Below are 18151 nucleotides of genomic sequence, written 5' to 3'. Positions count from 1 at the left end.
CTATATTGTGACAGCGAATACCCATTTACTATGTGGAGACGCCAATTCCCCGTAACGCCTGCCTTCGTAATCACTATCAACAAAGCTCAAGGCCAAACGTTCAAAAGAATTGGCATTTATTTGGAACAGGATGCTTTCGCACATGGACAAATCTACGTCGCATTTTCACGTGCACCAAGCGATAATTGTGTATTTGTTTATCTAAAAAAGGGACGAAAAAATAATCTCATTAAAAACGTTGTCTATAGAGAAATATTGAACGAACAGAGTATGAGTGACAGGAGAACACAACACATTAAAATAAAAGAAGGAAAGCGAAAACTTGAAATTAATCTTGACGAAATTAAAAGTGAAACAGTTGAACATGCAGTTAAACGTGTAAAAGTTGAAGGGAATATAAGAACAATAAGTCATACAGAGGATGAACAGCCTATACTGAGAGTGAAGCAGAATGAAACGACGATTACATGTGAAATTGTACCAACTATCGAACACTTGAAACTCGAGAATGCCAATGGATCAGACTGCTTTTTGATTTCCTCAATAAACATGTTGCATTCAGCTACTGCGTTCGTTGAAAGTCTGAAAGAAATGATATTAAATCAATACGACGGCGACAACAATGATGCACAATTGATCTCCGAGATTGCAAACGCATACAGTCATCCTCAAAACTTACATAATGTCATTTCAATACGACAAAAACTTAAAGAACATTTAAGAAGAGGTTTTCAAAGTGTGTCCGAAACGATTTACAACATCTTCGAGGAATTACCAATTGAAATGCAAAACATGTTTGAGTATGAGACGGTGAATACAAAAACATGTAGAAATGGTCATCAACTTGAAGAACGTTATATAAACCAAATATTGTTCATGAACTTGCCACAAACTAACGTGATAAACTTCAGAGACTTATTGGAGTATCAAACCAAAACAGATGTGAACGGAACGTGTACGGAATGTCAACAACACTACGTACGTGGAACGACAGATATTGTTGTTGGTGACCGTCAAAAGTACATGAATTTGGAAATAAATAGATTGACTCTAAATGGACTACGCACATTTGAAATAATGAGAATGAGACAAAACAACCAATTAATGTATGGAAAACATTGAAAATTGCAAAGTGCGGTAGAATTTGTGGACATTAACGGTACTGGAAACGACGGACATTTTAAGGCGTGGCGACGTTATAACGATGAATGGCTTATCTTCGACGATAATCACATTACAAAATCTAGAAAATTTATCGATAAATGTAAAAGTGTAACACTCTTATTATTCGAAAAAATCATAGAATAAAAAATGTTACGTCATTTGTTTACTCTCTTTGTTGTGTTGGTATATTACCTTCAAAAATTCCCTTTATTTATTTCTCATAGTATTTTAACATAAACAATACGTCTTCATCGAATAATAGATCGTAGAAAGTTGACTGACTAAGAACAGCGAAGTAAAGAAGTAAAATATCATATTAGAGAATGCGCTCCGGAAGGAGCGCGTTGCTCTAGTTTACTATAAAAATTTCTGATTAGTCGTTGTCGTCAAAAAATGACGTCGTCAACAAATATTTGTTTACTCGGCATTGTTGTGGAATACAACAATACCGAGTACAATATAACAATGCCGAGTAAACAAATATAACGGTTCACAACAACTACCAAGCCAGTCGCATTTTCGCTGCTCCAGAAGAGAGCACATCGCATTCTTGAATATTGACTGACAGTTGGCCTGAAACATCAGAAAAGTGAAAGAAGACTTTATCAAGTATTTGAAGTACCAACTCCAACAACTCCAACAAGGTAAACTGATACTCATTCGATATATTACGATTACGAAAACTATTATGAAAACTGACTTTATGATCGATTTTAAGACGAAGATTTGCAGGGGTGGGGCTGGACGTAAAAAGTTGACTGAACAAGAACTGTTGGTGTTTTAAACACTTGACCAAACCCCCCCCCCCCATTCGGGAGGGTAGTTTAGTTTCTTACTCAAGGGTTAAAACACTTGAATGAGACACTAAACATTTTAAAACGCAACCAACCTCCCCTTCGCGGAGGTTGGTCAAGTGTTTTAACCCCCCATTCGGCAAGGTTAGTTTAATTTCTTACTCTAGGGATAAAACATTTGAATGAGACACTAAACTAACCCCCCGAAGAGGAGTTAGTTTAGCGTGTTACTTAAGATTAAAAAACGCAACGCAATTGTTTTAACCCTCAATTCGGGGGGGTTATTTTAGTTTCTTACACAAGGTTGGTTGCGTTTTACAAACTTGACCCCCTAGGAGCTCCGAAAGGAGCGCCCTGCTCTAGCACTATAAAAATTTCTGATTCCCCGTCGTTGTCAAACAATTTGTAACCAAACAATTACGTCATCAAACAATGTTACGTTATTTGTTTACTCGGCATTGTTGTACCTATACAACAATGCCAAGTAAACAAATGACTTCAGTAAGACAGTTAGTTAAGTGTCTTACTTAAGATTTTAAAACGCAACCAACACCCCCCTGCCCCGATAGGGTTGGTTGGTTGGTTGCGTTTTAAAAACTTGACCAACCCCCCCGAGGAGCTCCGAAAGGAGCGCTCTGCTCTAGTACTGTAAAAATTTGTGATTAGTCGTTGTCGTCAAAAAACGACGTCATCAACAATGCCACCTTATATTTGTTTACTCGGCATTGTTGTGGAACACAACAATGCTGAGTACAACACAACAATGCCGAGTAAACAATTAACGCTTAGTACCAAGCCAGTCGCATTATCACTGCTCTACAAGCAACACATCGCCTCTGAACAGCGACATTAGACTATTTACGAAATTAAGAAATTACGAACTCCAACAAGGTAATCTGATACTAATAATAATATTCATCAAAGTCATACTGCTCATTCAAGGGTTAAAACACTCGAATAAGACACTAAATTAACCCCCCGAAGGGGGTTAGTTTAGTGTCTTATTCAAGATTTTAAAACGTAACCAACCCCCCGCAGAGGGGGAGTTAGTCAAGTGTTTTAATCCCCCATTCGGGGGTGGGGGTTAGTTTAGTTTCTTGCTCAAGGGTTAAAACAGTTAAATGAGACACTAAACTAAACCCCCCGAAGGGGGATTAGTTTAGTGTCTTACTCAAGATTTGAAAATGCAATAAACCCCCCAAAGGGGGGTTAGTCAAGTGTTTTAACCCCCATTCGTGGGGGGTTAGTTTAGTTTCTTACTCAAGGATTAAAACAGTTATATGAGACACTAAACTAAACCCCCCGAAGGGGGATTAGTTTAGTGTCTTACTCAAGATTTAAAAATGCAATAAACCCCCCAAAGGGGGGGGGGGTTAGTCAAGTGTTTTAACCCCCAATCGTGGGGGGTTAGTTTAGTTTCTTGCTCAAGGGTTAAAACAGTCAAAACCAACCCCCCCCCCCCCCAGAATGGGGAGTTGATCAATTGTTTTAACCCTCAATTCTCGGGGGTTAGTTTAGTTTCTTACACAAGGTTGGTTGCGTTTTACAAAACTTGACCCCCCCCCCCCCTAGGAGCTCCGAAAGGAGCGCTCTGCTCTAGTACAAGAACAAAGTACCAAAGATAGTATTTTAACCTCAGAAAGATGGTGCGATGGAAATGTGGAAATCATGTTTAATGAGGGACTGCAGAATTTGTACTGTTCATCAAATGTTGTTCTATAAAAGAAGAGAATTTTTTGATGAACTGAATAACTACCAGATGCTCAAGGAAATATCATAACTCCAGGGCACACTACACGTACAATAATACCCTACAGATAAATTCTCTCCCTAAATAAATATTAATTAGACATCTTCAGCTTTAGTTTATATTTTATAGTTATCTCCAAGTTTCTCGTTTTCAGCTTCACTGAGAAAAAACATTTGTATGAAAGTATTTTGCTTGAGTTTCTGTAGGATGGAAATTGAATCTGAAATTTTTTTATATCTGTTCCAAATGTTTCCTTTTTGCAGTGTAATGAACTCTGAGGCAGAGTGTAACATCCCATTGCAGGTGAAATGCCATTCAGTAGGAACTGTACCTCCGAATGCAGAAGAGAGTCAGGAATGTCTGGGTATGTAGTGCTTATTTTGTGTCTTTCGTTGTGGCTACATTTGTGATAGCTAAATAATGAGATCTTGAGAAATTACTATACACAACAAAGTAAAATAATGTAAGATTTGAGGTTTTCACAGTGGTGAGTATGAAGATTTCGTATCGCCCTGATGACGGAGGCAGTGTGACCTCTGAAACGTTGGTTAACATCGACCAGACTACACGACGCAACAACCCAGAAGACAGAAATCTTCAGAGTAAAATAAGATTGGAGAATCTATTACTGACTTTATTTATAGCTAAGAAAAGCCATGATGCAGTCTGTTTCTTCCATCAAATGGTATCTAAGTAAACAGAGAGGTTGGGTAGAGTGCTGAATCATATAATTCTGAACGCTAGACATGAAGATACAAGATGTTATGGACATCATAAATGCCGAGCATGGTTAATTTCTCAAAACAGTAATATCAGTATTTCAGATGAATTTTTGGAATTTCTGTAAACAAATTTGTCTACCCATTGGCTTTCTACATCTATACTTCCATTGATGCACACAGTTCGGTTAGACAGTTTTTGTGGAAAAAGATGTTTGTGTTTTAGCACCGACGTCCCAGCGATGGTGGGAGAAAAGATTTGCCTGCTGTGAGCTTCATTCACCATACAGCTGTACTAGAAGGAACAGACGCCTAGCTGTAATTGTAACTGTAGTGCTGGGAATGGCTGCAGTTGCTGTATTAATTGCCACCATTGCTTATAATGATACACGTAAGAACAAAAATTACATATTCTTCCATAAAGATTGAACAGTGAAATGATGTAACTGTTTAAGAGCCATTAAAATTATTCCTGTTGCAAGTTATCTGTTCAGTAAGTGAGTGTATTCATATATAAAATTTTAATAAAGGAATATTGGTTATATATTTTATAACCATATTATTACTTTACTCTGATACAAGTAACTGACATTACTAACATGTGTACATTCAAATGTAGTGCATATTATAAGGCTTCACAATTTTCTGCACATACTTACTTATGTTAGAATGGAAGGAGTAAACTTAAGTGAGCTGAATTAAACTGATTTTTACAGAATGTTTGATCTAAAACAAATATTTTCATAAAATTAGTAATATGAGATTTTAGGTTCTCATGGTTGTAAAGATGTTGATAGTGATCTTTGGAGCTGTAATGCCATGTTAACTTGTAGGTAGATAACCATTATTTGAGAGGAACATACTGCTTTCTTCTTCAGGCACTTCAGCCCTAAAGATGGAGATAGTACATTTTTACAAAGTGTTTCTTTTAGTATCTCCCTACACATCTGCATCAACAGTAATAATATGCTATCCACACTGTTCTCAAAAAATAAATATTTTTTTTAGTTTTTCACTGATGTATAACCTCAAATATCACAAGTTCTGTTGCTCCTCCCTGCTATATTAACTGATAAGGTCTGTTATGCATTCAGATTTGTAATAATTGACTATTCCATTTGTATTTCAGATTTTAAACACAGAATGGACCTTTTTCAGCAGTATATTTACAATCCCACTGATAAAAACGACAGCATTGCTGCTAGTGGTGATGTGGAGACTAAAATGCACCCTCGAGATCTAGATGATGATGAAAATTGGAATATAATTGGAAATAGCACGCGTCCTCTTACAACTGTTCTTACTCCAGAAGGAACACACAATGTAACATGGGGGACTGAAGAAGATCTCCTTCAACTCCTATCTCCCACAGATCCCGCCTGACATATATATATATATATATATATATATATATATATACTGTTGTTTCGATTGTTGCATGTGGGTCGTATTATATTTCTTCATTCTTTTTGTGTATAATATTGTTTCTATTTTGGGTTTGCCTGTACTTGGTACTGTGCATGTATAAGTTTAGTTAATCTGTTTGTGTACTATTTTTCATTATTATTTCATTATCATTGTATGTATTATCAGTGTTTGCCTGTTATTGGCTTCTTGCTGTTGGCAAACACCTAAATAATTGAATTGAATTGAATTGAATCATCTATAGCCCAGCAGACAACCATTTTCATACACAAAACGTCAAATCCAACGTTTATATGATAATAAACATTTAAAAGCTTCATAATAACATAGTTACTTCAGGTAGGTTACTTAAATTTTGATCCTAATATAATTATGGATCTGTTTACCTTATAGTAAACATCTTATATTTTAAATGAACGCTAAGGGGTTTCTCGAACATTTGGAAATACTGTGAATTGTTTATTTAACCAGCAATGTTACTTTTCTATGTTCTTTGCAAATGGCGAGGAAGCCGTCTGTCAGTTTCAGTGTTTCATCTCGGAAGCTACTCAAAGAATTTCAATGGAAGGGAATTTAATTATACTGTGTATCGGCCTATTATAAACGCTTCTTTATATCAAATTGAAGGTTGAACTTTATTAAATACTTTAGAAACGTGTATAAAATTTTTAGTGGGGGTACTACACAACTTAGGCCTTCTTAATTATTACTGTTTATTTATTGACTTTGCTGTAATACAGCGTCTATAGTATGACATAAAACATAATTATAATTAAAATGTAACTTTTGATAAATCAAAGAGTTTTCAATGCCACGAATATAGAAAAATAATACGGATAAATAATTTCCGGATTTATGTAATTAATCTGTAACTGAAAAGTAATAAAATAATTAATTTCTTTTTTTCTTTACCTGTTCTATAAAATGCAATACATAATCAAGATTATGAGAGACACATGTACACAAAAAAATTTTCGGAAGGGAACACGTAGCGTCTTAAAGGCATGTATCTTTTTTGTTACTACGCACTTTTATACGAAACTGCGTTATCGACCGAGGCACCTTCCGTGTTGCGCTTTCTTTGAACAACGTAACTCGAGGACCGATGAACGGATTTGGATTAAATTCGATACGGATGTAATGCTATTACAATGAGCTCCAAAACAGTAATTCTCACATCCCTACAATCATTATTACTAACATGGCGGACGAAGGACATGAGAGATGGGATCGACACAATACGGCCTTAAACTAATGCCAACCTGTAGATTAGGCGAGGCTGCGGTAAGTAAGAACAAACTATGTTTGGTTTTGTCAGGCTGGGCGAGGATAAGTTACTCTAAGTTAACGCAGATTCCGATAGGTTAAGTGAAGTGAAGTTACATCGGGCTAAGCTACACCGGGTTAGCTTAAGTAAGTCTAGGCTAGGTCAGCGTATGTTAGGCAAAAGCTAGTTTATGATATCACAGTTTACGCCAGGCGAAGAAAGGTCAGACTGAGAAAAATTTCGTTAGGCTAGGTTAAGCTAGGCCAAGACAGATTAAGCCTCGGTCAAGTTCGGCTAGGCTAAGAGACAGTAGGTTAAGCTAGGGCAGGTTAGGTTAAGTCAGATTTGGCAAAAGTAGGCCAGACTAGGCACTGTTTGGTTTGGTTTGGTTTGGTTAGGTTGGGTTGAGTTAGGTTGGGTTAGGTTATGTGGGGTTAGGTTAGGTTAGGTTAGGGTATGTTGGGTTAGGTTAGGTTAGGGTATGTTGGGTTAGGTTATTTTAGATTGGGTTGGGTTAGGTTATGTGCGGTTAAGTTATTCTAGGTTAGTTTAGTTTAGTTTAGGTTATATTGGGTTAGATTATGTGTGGGTTAGGTTATATTATGTTAGGTTAGGTTAGGGCTTATTATCACAATCGGCTAGGTTACAAGATTCCCGAGAGTTAGGCGCATTTATGATTGAATAACTTTGGATTACACCTTTGTAGTCTTGTTACTTACAACACAGAAGAAATATTATTTATTATTAATATATTTTCAGAAAAGAATAACTAGTGACTTATATGATAATAATAGTAATACATTTTATTGGAAAGAGAATTTAATACTATCAGCATATTAGATGATATACATTACTTGAAATATTTTAAAATATGTAACGATTAAAGACCAAATGGGCAAACAAACACCCTGTAAGTTCCTCCGAAACGTCTCTAGCGTTTATTAATACTTCCACATGATCCTTACCCAGAGGGAAATATAATTACCACAGACGTTTCTTAGTTTCCAAAGAAAAGAAAGGAAATCTAAAATATCCTCTACCGTTTTTATTTCCCGAAATGAACGTCAAATACCAGATTACCGACTTAACACTTTCCATTTATACACCTCCCTCTTAAAAACTCAGCACTTAAGAGAAATGAAAGACATAAGGTGTAGCAAACAAACAAACAGAGAAACTTTACGCAAGGCTTCAGCCTAAACTGCAGCCTGTAATTACGATCTTCGAGCTGTGAACACAATGTAAGACCCCAGGGAGGTTGTTGTTAATAACATGCAAAAGCACGAATTTCCTTTACAGAGCAGAAAGGAGACTGTGATTCAATGGCTTGCCACTTCCTATCTCCAAGAAACAAGGAACGTAGTGACTCGTAGAAATGGTAAGTGCAAAAGTCGAGAGAGGGTAGCACTTGCGAGGAGATGCCTGATAAAGCACAAAATTGCTACTATCTCGGATGACACCTGCTCTCTTATTTTCTTTATTGTAGATTGTATCTGGTGGGCGTCGGCTCGAGTAACAGCCGGTTAGCACAGCCAAGCACGCTCATTCATTCAGCCAATCACAAAGAAGATTACAAAAATCAGCAGCACCGTACGTAAGTATAATTACACGCGTAGGTTCGAAGACAATTGAATTCGATGCTAAGCAATGGCACTGTTTATTAAAAGGCTATAAATTCTCTGGTAATTAAAGTGATTAAGAAACAGGATCTTTCAGAACAGGAAGTTAAGATCTGAGTAAGGAGCAGAGATTAGCATTTCAACAATTTATGGCCATGGAAGATTTGCAACAAAAATACTGGCACAACCATTACACACCTTCTAAACTCGATATTAAAATAATATTACTGCAATATGTTCCCATAGAAATAATTACAGACTTCAACAACACATCCTATAAATTAAAATGACCAACAGGACATACAAAATTACGGAACCAAATTACATAGAGTAACACAAACGGTTTTAAGTGGTGACGCCATCTACCAAAACAAGCAATCGATATAATACTGTATATAGCAATTTTAATCTTAAGAATTCAGAAGCAAATTTTAATTATAATAAAATATATAATCAACAAATGTTATAGGAACATACGGTGTATGTATCAAATGGACCAGTTTATTATAATAAAAATTAAAACAAGACTATTCAAATTGTGGCATAAATACAGGATAACAAACAGTAACATAAAATAAACTAATAGTAAAACTGAATAGCGAAATAACAAGTACGAATAATATCTGCGTGTATCCATGCGATTTTTCTGCAACAAATTAGAATATCTTTTATGTATACGAGTATAATTGCTGTGCACTTAATAACTACTGAAATCGACAAAATGCCCTGATGATGACAAGCGTGTGTCGAAACACGTACCCGCCAAGAGGTACAGATTCAATAAGAGCTGAGTAGATGACTAAGGATAATAATGTTAGCCAGCAATACGCGAAATAGCAATGCTACAATTCGACATTCATAATCTGTACTTCAACATTTGTGTTGGGCAAGGCCGTGGTCTAGGCAACACGGAGTTTTCCTCCGGGGGCTTCCCCGGTTTCTCCGTGGCATCCCAACAATTACTCCACTCACACACACAGAAGAAGGAAATGGCAAACCACTTCTGGATCATCTGCCAAGAACGTATATGAACAGGTCCCAGTCCGAGAAAAGGATGGAAGGATCCTGTTCATATGGACCTGTCGTCAGACAGAACACTAATAATAATAACTTCAACAAATAATATTAAGGTTACAAAAACTAGGTGGATGAAATGAGCGTGGCATGCAACATGGAATACACAAGAAATACATGCAAGATTTTGATCGAGAAACCTGATGGAAGGAGACCACTTGTGATTCTTAGAAAAACTATTTTCTTACATGAGAATAACGCAAAATGAACGGGCATTAGGTTGTGGGCTGATTGATTCAGCTGGCTCAGGAGATGGGCTCTTATGAGTACGGTAACGAAACTTCGTAAAGAATTTGACGGTTTGAGCGGCTACCAGATTTTCAGAAAAGATTCTGCTCCATGGAGTTCAATTATAAAACAGAAGTGATTTTCACTGCACACATTTTATCATCTTCCATTCTGTTATAAGAGTTACAATAAAAGTTTCAACAAAGCTGTGAGTGCACAAAACTTCACGACCAGGAACTATGAAAACACCCCACCCACCCCATAAATTCGCACGACTTCATATTGGTATTCCAAAGACCGACAGATTTACTACGTTACACAGTTTCTTCATGGGATTCGTAAACATATATTTTTCTGCGTTTTTAATTCAGTCACTTGCTTCACAGTAGGATTCATTTGATTGTTCTAGAATTCCCAGATTTGTTTAATGACGCTTTGTCAAACTATACAGTGAAAACATCTAGTATAATTATAAATTATGAAGGATGTGTTGTACTGGGCTTATTTTAAGAAACTGTCAAAATTTGCGTAAAGAAACATGGGAAAGTCAAAACAGGATAGATGGCCCCCTGGTCGAGTATCGAAAACGAAATCTCTCGAATACAAAGCAGGAATGCTATCGACTCAACCGCAACTGTTCGATATTGAACATGGTCGATATAACCTTCACACCCACTTCATGCAACACGTGGTTGCATTTCAGATTGCTCGCACAAACGAAAGGATTACTCGGCCTCAGACCGCATTTACGCTGCGCAAATGTTTCTCATTACGTCTTATTATGTAATGTACGTGGATGCAGACGGGATTTATGGATTTGCTACGCACACGGTCCGAAGTGACCAACCTCTTTAATACGATGTGCAGGTCTACTGCAGAATCGGAGGAAAGTCCCCCGACGAACGTTCGCAGAAACGTTTTCTGTCCTCCCGCTCATTTAATTACAGAGATCAGCAAGGATAAGAATTATTAAACTTCTTTAAATTTCATCACCAGAATACGTCATTTCTGACCACACAATCACAGTGTGTTTTAAACGCCTTATCATCTTGTAAACACAACCCGGATAATGGAGACAGTATGTTCTTCCGAGACGTTGGCACATAGCCAAAACGTTAAACGGCGCAAATACCTCAAATCTTACACAATGTATTCCAACGTTCCTTGAAGGACCTTTGCCATCTCACATGTGGGATGTTTCTTAATCCATTTCGACATTTGGTAGACCTTGTAAGAGTGATAAGTCCTTCCTAAGACCTCGACCTACGCTGGACAGCACAAGACAGGAACACGACGAGGAACATGTAAGTACTGAGCGGGGTTCGAATTCGGGAACCCAGTGTCTGATGTCCCAGACTGCACGGCCACTGTGACCTGACCCTTACACGGCACTATTCGATTTGATAACATAAAATGCGGAAAATATCTGATCCAATTTAGTGACTACTAGCTTCTCGAGTAACCTGGTAACGCGTTAGGGACAGAGGCACTTAGTACATGCTACTTTCTCGCTTTATCCAACTGCTACCTAACAGCATTAAGATTGAGGTACAAAATTCATAATTTCACTAGCTCTCAAAATTGGATTCTCATTATGAGGAAGAAACATGCATACATTCTCGGAGTGCCCGAGAAAAGTTGCATTGGACTAAGGAAAAAAAAAAACAGGATGATGGAGAAAAATATATAAGAAAAAGGTTAATAAATTTAACTCTCCACCAAGTTTCTTACGATTGCTGGAACGTCAGGGAACCGAGAAACGCATGCAATATATCACCGCGCCTACACGAAGATGGAACACTTCTTACGTTAAAGAATTAAGATGTGACAACGAGGGCTAGATTCAAATACCTCAGGACACAGATCACAGCGATTTGTTTGTGAAAACCACAACGAGCGTTTCTGTGCCATAAACGGCGGGGAAATTATTTTATACCTGAGCAATTGTTTCTCAAAAAACAAATCCTCATCAGGGAGGATCTTTGTTAGTATCGCGGTAAAAGTGAATGTTGAACAATCAGAACGCTTCATTATCGACACTGTTTTGTAGAATGTCCTTAATTACCTGTCCGCGAACATGCAACGCTGACCGTTTCCAAACAAGTTCTCCCAACTTTTTATATCTCTCCTTATCACAACAATATATTTATTTCCCTTCTGCCCAACTGAAAACAAGCAGCTGTCGTAATTTTCGGAAAGTTATTCTTCCATGTAACAAAGGAATTATTCTGCCTCACCCCAGCGTAATTAACAATAGATAATTATAAAGTTGGTGTTCAACAGAAACAAAAAAAGGAATGTGTAATTAAACAGTATATCTGCTGCCGTCTGAATGTCTGAGCGCACACTTTAAACATCACAAGTTGTGGTTTTTGGTACCGATTGGGTAAGCTCGACAATAGAGGACGCTTTATCCCGAACTATTTACCGTAAATCGCCAGTAACACAGCACAGGGATAACCTACCGTAACCTCGCGGAATGGTTCTAAATCCCCTTCTCCCTCAAACATGCGGCCGCGCTGTAAGACCGAAAATCAGTGGCTAATTATCGCTTCGATAAAGCATCATTGGCTGCCTGCACCAAAGAGAAACTCTTCAATTACTGTAAGCTTACATATTGCAACAAAGAACATGAATTCTCTACGAATAAATAAAAACGAAATTATGATTACACACTTCTAAATATAATACATATAAAAATCGTGAACATGAAACATCACAAAAGAAAATGGCGAGGCTGGTATGGATTGGTTTAGGGGATTCATGAAGAGGCACACAGATTTATCGCCGAGGACACCGGAGTCAACTTCTGCAGATCGTGCAACGGGGTTCAACAAGGTTGCTGTAACCTAATTTTTTGAACTGCTCGGTGATCTGGTAGTGTCTATGTTGAAGAGGACATCAAGAACGAAGGTCTTCTGAAAGTCGACGAAAAAATCAAGAGTGTCTGTACAAAATAGTTCAACCCCATTTTGCCCCACATACGGTGAAATTTACACTTTTTTTACATTGTCATTTTTCAAGTGAAAATGTTCTTCTTTTTCCACTACAATTTGTCACTGGTTACTTTAATAGTCAAAGTTAATAAATAAATACTTTTTTAAATGTTTCACTTTATTTAGTTTTTTGTAGCGTTGTTCAAATCTTAGCGTCCCCATCTTGCACCACTCTCCCCTACTCAAATTGCATCTGGTTTATTGCGTACGAAATATTGAGGTTTCTGGTGGCAAACCTGTTAAATGTTTACATTGGTGTAAGTTTACAAAATTATGGTTATTAGCAACTTATTTATTATTAGTGTAGATATGTTTACTAGAAAAATAATTAACACACACTAATAAAGAAAATAGATTTTATAAAACGATTACCCAGTGACCATAGTCCGGTAAATTTTGTCTAGATTTCAAATTATGCTGAATTATTTGATCAAATTCTGTTCCTTTCAATTAGTTTACTTACACCTAATACTGATTTCTGTTTGTTTCTTCATTATTTTCTCAGCAGGTATGATACATGGTGAACCAAAAATCTTGTATTATGTGCAAATAATATAATAGAGTCATATTCAGAGTTTGTCACTTTTGATTGCAACTCCTAACTTGTTCTACTTCTTGCTGCGTTCTGTGTTCGTGCAGCTGTATGTTAATTTCGCGATTGAGTGAATTATCACCTATTGTTTGTTTGCTTTAGTTTGAGTGTGTCGTGCGCGTCCAAATGAACTGCACCTGCGCGTTTGGTGTTTCATTTCCAAACAATTCACTGTTGTTTTTCAAACACTATCATAATCATTATTTGTGTTCATGTATGGATTTATCTATTATTTATAAATAAATGTATAATTACGCCTAATTTTTTTCAATTCTGATTGCTGCTCCTTTGACCTTGTTCCAATGCCCAGGGTCTTAAAAACGAAGCCGGTACGTGTCGTGACCCGTGTTCTTCCTGACCATACCTTCTCACCTAGTAAATCTGTAGCATCAGGAGCCATGATTGGTTCCGAAAAGTGTCCAGCTGCAAGTAGATGTGGCCGACGAGGGGCGTCGCGCGTTCTGTGGAACATCCCTCGTCTTTTCGTTGGAAAAACCGACGTGTGGCCGAACAGGCATGCTCGGACCTGGCACTAGAGTCCTACAGAGTTGAGTTCGTGTTCTTGAAGGAGCCATCTTATCCCTGAGGATGCTTTTCATTCTTTGATCTATTTTCCTTTATTCGGGTTGAAGATATTCTGACGTATTGCGCCGACCTTTAGAAATACTTCTTTCTTCGAAAATGTCATGTTGTTTGTTGGGCGTACGCCTCGCATATTTTGATTTGTTATTTTTATTATTGACATTATGAGTGTATTTTTACATCCTTTGTTTACTTAACGATCAGTCCGCCCTAGACCTACACGCAACATTTCAGAATGAAATTATACGTCCTTCCATAACGTCGGTAACAACCTACAAGACTACACAGCGTAATACACGCAAGACTGCACTCTGTAAATCAAATTACGAGTTAAAAATATCAATGTGAATTATCTGTTATATCTTTGTACGTAGCTCATACAACAAAAATAGCGCCAGACTGAAGGACGGAGGAGCGAACAAGGTCTCTTGCAACAATTTTACAATATAAAAAATGAAAAAATCCTTTAGTTCATTCTACAAATCCCATAATTTTATATTCCGTAAAGAAAAATATCAAATTCCTTTATTTTATTGCCAAATTACATGTATTTTACTGTAAATAAGAAAAAATTAAGACTGGATGAAGATGGCTGTCTTCAGGGTTGTAGTGCCGTGTAGTCTGGTAGAAGCTTACTGAAGTTTCAGGGTTCCTTGCTGCCTCAATCATCAGAGTTATAACCTTTAAAACGTCGGTAAACATCTATCACGCCACACCCAACCATATCTACGCTATCCGCTGTGAGCACTTGAAATATCACAATTAGTAACGTGTTTTGAAGAAAACAGCGATCTAAATTTGCATTTTGGTAACAGCATTTTTTTCCCGCACACAAAACTCCCTGCAGTTATAATCTAACAAAATATCCTCACAATAACCGCAGCAGAAAGACGTGTATTTATTGTCTTACTACATCGCAGTCGATATCTACGAGACATATCGATAAACCAATCGCCGAAGCAAAGTTTCCAGAATGTTCCAGAAACATCAAATTGTGAAGAGGCAGGTAGTTAACTAATGCTGCTACTTCCATATGAATTATTCGGAGACATCTGCAAAATATCCGGACGTTTCTACAGCAGGAGCAGTTATTTAACTGCGAATAAGCAAGAAAAATGACAAAAGAATTCGCATTTGCGGCGTGTGGACCTACGCGCATTTTTGCTGCGCAGACAAACTCCGTCCCATCTCGCAAGAGCTGAAGGCACCGTAAAAGTTTCCGTAGCGATCGTACTTTGTTTGCACTTCCGTCTCCGGTAGCGCGCATTCTATCCTCAGTAAAGAGAAACAAAGTGTTTCAAGGCAGCTGTGATGTAAAACTGATAGCGTACGTAACAAAGGAGGCGTAGGCAAGTTTCACTCTGCTACATTCTGGAACTAAAGTATAGAATTAAGGAACACATGCTGTCAGTACGAACACTTTTAAAACTTCATCCCTTAAAGCTGAGACTTGTTTAAACTATCTTTAGGAATTACTTCCGTATCTCGAAGGAAACATAACCACACTTCTCCATCACAAAGACCAATTGATTTAATACAGTGTCTGAGGAAACGGTCGCTGTTTACACTGAGACATATAAATACAAAAAGCAGTTTTACTGATTGCTGAAACTGATGGCATACCTACATATAGTTATCACTCACCTTTGAAGTGCTAAAGGTCGCAACTTATCTGGGCAACGGCTATCCAAGATCAAGGTATAAAACTGCATGGCGAAGTTCTAGAGAATAGCTTTTGAGTAATTTCAAAATTCAGTTATCCATTTCTGTGCATAATATAAACTGTTTATCCAATAGTAAAAGAACTGATATTTCCCACCGTCGCCATGTGACTTTTATTATATAATCAATATTTAATATAGAACCTGCGTACAACTGTGGTAAAGAACGATAAACAATTTAGTATGTCCAATGTTCAATGTTCATTTCTTACCACCATGAAGCCGAAAGCTAAATTCAGATATCATAAGGTCTCCATTTCGTTATTATATATTACTTCTACATAAAAATGACATCAGTAAACATTGCGTAATATTAACGTCTGTTACCGTAAGTGACGTCAGGATAATGTAGTAAACTTGGCGCTATATGCAAGCCAATTTTCATAAAAGTCCAGCTGATTCAGAAGTTATCATGTTGAGTCCCACAATTTGTTAGGTAATCTCCTGTATTCTTCGGAACCCTTAAGTTCATTACGGTCTTCACAAAAGTTAAACAATAGCCCCTGCCCTGAATTTTATTAATCCAGTACACGCGCTTTCATATTATTTACCAAAGATTCGTTTTAAAAATAACCATCATCTACTCCTAGGCCTCAAAAAGATTCTGTTTCTTTCACATTTTCCGGCTAAAGTTTATTATCGACTTTCTTTTTTTTTCCTGTAAATATTACCCACATATTTACAGCCGAAAATGTAGGCCCGGCGCCAAGTTCATTTTCTAAAATATAAAATAAATGTTTCCGTAAAGTTTAAAAATAAACTCCCTGTGAATTATGGTCTTCTGGACTATGAATCCACTTCTCTCATAGGCTGTTATCAACATTCCGGAACAGGAGAATTCCCTGAAGATTAAACTAACAGTTGCCTTCGAAACGATGACAATCACTTACATGACAAGACGGACAGAAGAGAAAAGATTCTTCACTCATTATCTATTCACAAGTTTCAACTTCGCTGATGAAATCAAACGGTCTAAATTAACTGATAGAAACAGTGCATACGCTTTAACATGATAACGCTGATAAAGACAGAATGTAGTTTAGAACGTAATATGAAGATACGCATGAAAACTGTGATTAAAAATATTTGTACTGCTTGTTCTATATTTATAACTAGACACGCTGGCAGTATTAAAAGCGCCTGCTAATGAGGAAGGTTCTTGTCGGCGCGGTACAGTCATATAACAAGTATGGCAAGAATTCGCGATAATTAAGTGCCACATTTCCCAAATTACAACGGTCCTTTGATGTTGACAAATTCACACAAGCAGTGGCGTTCCGTGCTCGCATTCATTCTGCGAGGAATGTCCCAAACGTCGGTTTATAAAATTAAGAGGACAGATGTTGTCATTAACAATTACAAACTACAATGTTAAATTAACACAACCTGACCCCAACAGATGTCACCACGGAGCAGCCGGTCATCAGGCTGATGGTATTCACATTCGATTGTAGTCGCAAATACTTCGAATAAACAGGCGCGGACAACCGACAAAGGGTGGTCTTCCAGCGCCTTCGTTTTGAGTGGACTAAGAACACTTCAACGTAAAAGACACAGTTTATTAGTAAATGTTGACATGAATTCTTTGAGTCTCAGATAAATAGCCGCGGTGTATAACGTTAGCGTGCGTAATAAAAAAAATACTTCGAAATATTTAAAAGTATATATATATATAATCCTGTCAGGATTACCATTACTTCGAGACCTGTAATATGTATTCAGAATATGAATAATGTAATAATCACGCCACATTATACTTTCACTATTCCAGCAAGACTACGAATGTAGAGCTGTCAATCATGAATCACGAAATGCTCGCCCACTATGAAATATTAACAACGCACAGCAGAAACTTCTGACACGTCACAACTCCATATTAGTTTCACTTCCAGATTCATTTAATTTTAACGATAAATTTAAGCGAAAGTTGTAAGTAACAAGTTGGCGCGAGCTTTAGCCTCAGTCCATGCAATTACGGGAGCACGAACACGCTAGCCTAACGTAATTGAACACACAGGGCAGTTTAGTTTAGTGGCCAGACCTGCGGTGACAGGCCTACCAACACGCAAACAGACGCGATGTTTGGAATTACAGTGACACCCTCAGATTTGTGTGAAATTTTTTACACAACTGTGAACCGAGATGGCTCTGTCCGTAAAATGAGTAGCTAATGGCTTGTACTAGTGAGGACTGCTTCCGGTCAGCCACGAGTTGCGGACC

General features: G+C 37.4%; 2 protein-coding genes across 4 annotated transcripts in view; one reads left to right on the top strand and one right to left on the bottom strand.

Moving 5' to 3' along the window:
• LOC110827831 (uncharacterized) overlaps positions 1-18151 on the bottom strand; it is a 350935-nt gene that overhangs the window by 182862 nt on the left and 149922 nt on the right. The window lies entirely within an intron of this gene.
• LOC147874931 (uncharacterized) lies at positions 1664-6725 on the top strand. 2 transcript variants are annotated; one of them, XM_087341439.1, is made up of 4 exons: positions 1664-1808; positions 3972-4072; positions 4654-4818; positions 5557-6725. In XM_087341439.1, the coding sequence occupies exons 2-4, from the start codon at positions 3976-3978 to the stop codon at positions 5808-5810; spliced, it is 516 nt and encodes a 171-aa protein (XP_087197565.1). In that variant the 5' UTR covers positions 1664-1808; positions 3972-3975; the 3' UTR covers positions 5811-6725. The 2 variants fall into 2 exon arrangements, with proteins under 2 accessions (XP_087197565.1, XP_087197575.1); XM_087341449.1 differs by lacking the exon at positions 1664-1808 and adding an exon at positions 2640-2849.

Source organism: Zootermopsis nevadensis, unplaced genomic scaffold (assembly GCF_977971745.1).
Source record: "Zootermopsis nevadensis isolate Lab colony 2312 unplaced genomic scaffold, Znev_1.0 Znev_ptg000003l, whole genome shotgun sequence".
Lineage (NCBI taxonomy): Eukaryota > Metazoa > Arthropoda > Insecta > Blattodea > Termopsidae > Zootermopsis > Zootermopsis nevadensis.
Note: the sequence above shows the minus strand (reverse complement) of the source record. Positions and strands in the feature narration are given on the sequence as shown.